The 4,414-nt window shown below is 58.4% G+C and overlaps 1 protein-coding gene across 1 annotated transcript; it reads left to right on the forward strand.

Annotated features, from left to right (window-relative positions):
* Positions 1-2,302: 2,302 nt before the first annotated feature.
* On the forward strand, positions 2,303-3,536 carry LOC123128183 (uncharacterized). Its single transcript, XM_044548118.1, has one exon. It carries the CDS (start codon positions 2,611-2,613, stop codon positions 3,166-3,168), a length of 558 nt encoding a protein of 185 aa, XP_044404053.1. The 5' UTR covers positions 2,303-2,610; the 3' UTR covers positions 3,169-3,536.
* The last annotated feature ends 878 nt before the right edge of the window (positions 3,537-4,414 follow it).

The following is a 4,414-nucleotide window of genomic DNA, read 5'->3' on the forward strand; positions in this document are numbered from 1 at the left end:
ATCCAACCTGAACCCGGCGCGCTGGGGTCGCTCGGGGGCGCCGGGCGAATCGTTTTTGGCGCGAAGAGCCGTGGGCCCGCCGCGTCAGCGACTCTACTTTCTTCTCGCACCTTCGTCGTCCTCATCGCCTCGTTTCCCGCGGCGAATCAATGCCAAAACTGTCGCGCGCTGCCGCGGCGGTTAGCCTCCATTGGTGCCTCACGGCGGCGCACTGAAGGCTGGGCGACGCGTCCCTCGGCCACCACGCAATCACGCCACGCGTAACGCGCCGGCCAAGCCTACTACGCGGCGTCTCCGCCTATAAAAGCCGACTGCAAGCGCGCTGGAGGGACTCACCCTGATCATCCACCGACGACGCGCTCATTTCTCCCCCTTTCCTCTTCTCGCCGTCACCAGTTGAGAAAGCATGGTCGAGCGTTTCCCAGGCGACGGCGCGGCGCCGAACGGATTCGGGCACCGTCATCTGCACGAGGACGAGGCTCGCCTCCTTTTCGAGGCCGAGTACCCGGTCCCGCCGGACATGCGGGTGCCCGGGGCGTGGAGGATCAGCGCCGGCGACGTGCCGGTGCCCCCGGTACCCACCGGCGCGGCGCGGCGTGCGGAGATCGCACGCATCCGCTCGTGGAGGGGCCCCGTTACGTCCCCGACAGCCCAATTTGGGAGCCGTACTTCCGCCGCCGGCACGGCGAGCAGCTCGAGGCCACCAACGGCGTCGTGCCCTCCGGCAGGTTCAATGCCGCCGGCCGGCGTCGGTGGTGGGGCGTGCCCGGGCGCACGTCGAAATCCGTCCTCGAGTACATCGAGGGCGGCAACACGCCGCGCCTCGAGTACCCCGCTCCCCCGTCCTCCTCACGCCGCCGCCGGGGAAGCTCCTGGACGCCGAGGCGCATGGAGACCGGGGTGTCCTTCTCCTCGTCCGGCGGCTCTCCCTGCCTCCACCTCCGCCCCGTCAAGCCGGAGCCCCAGGACACGCCTGTCAGCGCGCGCACCCGCAGCTCCGGCGCCCTCGTCGAGCCCAAGGTGGAGTCAAGCCTCCCCCCGGAGTACGAGGAGATAGCCCAGCGCGGCTTCTCCGACGAGGACGCCATGCGGTGGTCGCGCAACGACTACCTGCGCGAGGAGATGATCTGGCAGCACCGAGCCCTGGAGGAGATCGCCGCCCGCAAACGTGGGCGCGAGGACGAGGACGGTGTCGTCGTCCTCGATAGCGACGACGATGACGCCCCCGGACCGTCCAACCCACCGCGCCAACCGGGGAGGGATGCAGCAGGGACGGCGGAGGCGTAGGCGGGGGCGACGACGACGACGACGGCGGTGACTACACGCGGTTCTACAGCCTCCTCGGCATGTAGAACCGCGTGGGCGGGCGGCGAGGGTGACGGCGGGGGTAGCCGGCGGTAGTTTTTTCCTTTTTTTTGTAAAATATGTTTAAATTTGAGCGAACTCGCCCGTGTTTGCGTTGTGTTTGCGTCGAATTTAAACATTTTAAAAACCCGTGGGGGGCCGCGACTGGGGGGCATCACGCCCCCAGGCGCGGTTTAGCGCCGGTGCGCCTCAGGGGATGATTTTTTGCCCCTCCTAGGAGGCCAACGGCTGGAGATGCCCTTATATTATTATTACGTACGAGAAGAAAAAAAGGAGAATTGTCCTTGTGGGAAAGGCCTGGTACGTTGAAGTGTGGCCGGAAGGTGACAAATAGCTGGTTGTTCTATTTTTTTTGTGTGTGTGAAAGAAACAGTTGGTTGTTCTGTGGGGTAGGAGCATTGTTTCGTGGGCGACCTGACTGGCGATTTGGATGATTAATCCAACCCCCCATGTTCTCATGAGCATCCTTTTGCTTATTACTACTAATCAAGCACGTATTTTTTATATTTTTTTATGTGAAGCATCCATCCATCATTGAGAGAGGATCATCAAAGGTTCCAGCGAAGCTAGCAACAAGTGCAAACGGGGCCGTCCTCTCATTATGATCTCAAAGTAGCGCATCGCTGTGCAACTGCAACCAGGTGTCCGGTTGATAGATCCGAGGACAACATCAACGATAATGTCCACTCATTTTACCGCCCCAAAGGCATACACACGACCCGTTCATCTCCTGCACTGTCAAACTAGTAGTAGAAAAACTTTCTCGCGTTCCACGTACCAGGGCCTAGGCCAGCACGATGGAGAACAAAGTCAGACAGGTCGCCACGTGGTGGTGGATGTCAAAGCAGAGCAGCAGGTGCGGTTGCCAGGTGGTACACACAGCACAGGCAGGCACAACCGCACCGGCAGCTGACGCCCATCATTTGCCTTCCATTGCCAGCCAACACGGTCGCCTCCCTGGCTGGAACAACACGCATCAGCCTCCGCTCCGGCGGTGTACGAAGCCTTCAACTGCACTTCGTGGCCCCCGATGCCCAAAAGCCAGCCAGCCAGCCTGTCCAGCCGCGACTCGACACACACCGCGGCGCCAGCCCGCCACTCACATATACACGCCCAGACGCGCGTCCTACGACTTCCTCCCCAACTCCTCCCCAGAGCGCCAAGAAGAGATCTGGAGAAGGGAGAAGCGGAAGGCCATTGCTAGCTAGCTCCCCGCCGTCTCCTCCCTCCTCGCTTGGTGTCGCCATGGCCACCATCCTGGAGAACATCCAGAAGGCGCGGTTCCTGCCGACGAGGCCGCTGCGGGACGACCTGCCCACCTTCCAGGGCGGCGGGGGCGGCAAGGGGGAGGAGAGCCACCTCATGGGCCTGCGGAAGCGCCTCTCCAGCTTCTCCGGCAAGATCCAGCCCATCTCCTCCGCGTCCGCCGAGTGGGCGTTCCGGCGCACCCGGTCGGCGCCGTCGCTGGCCGCCGAGTTCGCCGGCGGCCCGCTCAAGCGCTGGTGGGACTGGGGCCTCGGCTGGCTGCTCTCCAAGAAGCTCGGCTTCGCCGGCGACCTGGAGATGAACGAGGAGGAGGCCGCCGCGCTCGGCCGCCAAAGCCGGGGCACCTGGGCCCACGTCCTCTACAAGGTGCGCTCCGGGGTCCGCCGCCTCGTCGCGTCCGACCACTCGCTGCCCACCTCGCAGCGCCTCAGGGGCGCCTCGCTGCCCCCGTCCTCCTCCGCGCGCCAGCACTGCAAGCCCGCGCCGCAGTTCGCATACACCCAGAGCTTCCAGTACGGCCAGGCAATGGCGCACTAAGCTACATATCTTGTGTTCTTTGGTTGGAACAAGACCAGGATCTGGCGGTGTCGTCCGCGGGATCCACATAGATACGACGGGAAAAAGGAGAAGATTCAGGTCTCAGGTGGGTGAGATCGACGGGGAAGAAGAAGATGCAACACAATTATATCTGGGAATATAGAATTGTACTACGTAGTAGTTTACCGTGCTGCTTTCTTTTCTTTTTTGTGGGTAGATCTGATGTCTCTACGTATGATAGATACCGAGTGTATGGTGGTGGTTCTTTCCATTCTTTTGGGTTCGTGGGTGCCATGTAAATGTTGGTGGATCGATTCCTTATGTTTTTGCCTCCTGCGGTAAATAAAAGCTAATGCAGATTCGTGATTCGTCTTGATAATATAGATGCCATGTAGTGCTTCGTTCAGATCTGAGGAGCTGAACCATCTTTCCAGTTGGTACCAGCTAATGGTTCATGCAGCTCACAATGGCTGGTGGAGCTAGCTAACGAGGGTTTTGTTTTCCTTTCTTAGAGGCTTAATACCACAGATGGCACGCATTATATTATAATTATAGAAAGCAGCTCCGTATGATTGAAGTGCTGCTCAGGCAGATAAAATAATAATGGAAGTGCTCCGATGGAATGCAGTGTCGGTGCATCAGCAAGGCAGAAGAAAAATAATAAGAACGTGTCGGTGTATTATATTAGCAAAAAAGAAGAAAAACAATTATAAAAAGGAGGAGGAGGAGGAGGAAGAAGAGGCAAAGGAGACGACACACACGAATCTTGCGTATTCTTTTACAGGAGTTTGGCGTATGTTTCTTGAGCTACCGTCTTTTCAGCGGTTTTTGAGGAGACTTTTCGAGCGTTTTTTGTGTTTAGGGTGTTTCCAAAAAGTGACATTAGAGCAGAAAGTAGTAACCAAGGAGTAGGCGCGGTTGGGAGCATAGGTGAAGCGTCGCGACGAGGAGAACAGGTGGAAGGTCCAAATCTGTGACATGTGCGCCACCAGAGACGAAACGAATGATTGGAAGCATGGCACACACGAATTCAGGCAGTGTACTTGTGGTTTACTGGTTCTGGTACTAGCTTACAGCTTTCTGATGGAGATAGAAAGTACTAATGGTCGCTGACGTGCTCGTATGCACCAGCTCATTATGTTCCGAATCCAACAAAATGTGAGTTCACTAGTTGTGTTCTGAATCCAACGAATATTGCGGGGAAGGAGGACGGCGGCGATGCAGCTGCTGCTGTCAATCGATCGAA

This window comes from Triticum aestivum, chromosome 6A, assembly GCF_018294505.1.
Source record: "Triticum aestivum cultivar Chinese Spring chromosome 6A, IWGSC CS RefSeq v2.1, whole genome shotgun sequence".
Lineage (NCBI taxonomy): Eukaryota > Viridiplantae > Streptophyta > Magnoliopsida > Poales > Poaceae > Triticum > Triticum aestivum.

Coding starts and splice junctions, on each gene's coding strand:
- LOC123128183 (XM_044548118.1), top strand. CDS start 2,611: ATGGCCACCATCCTGGAGAACATCCAGAAGGCGCGGTTCCTGCCGACG.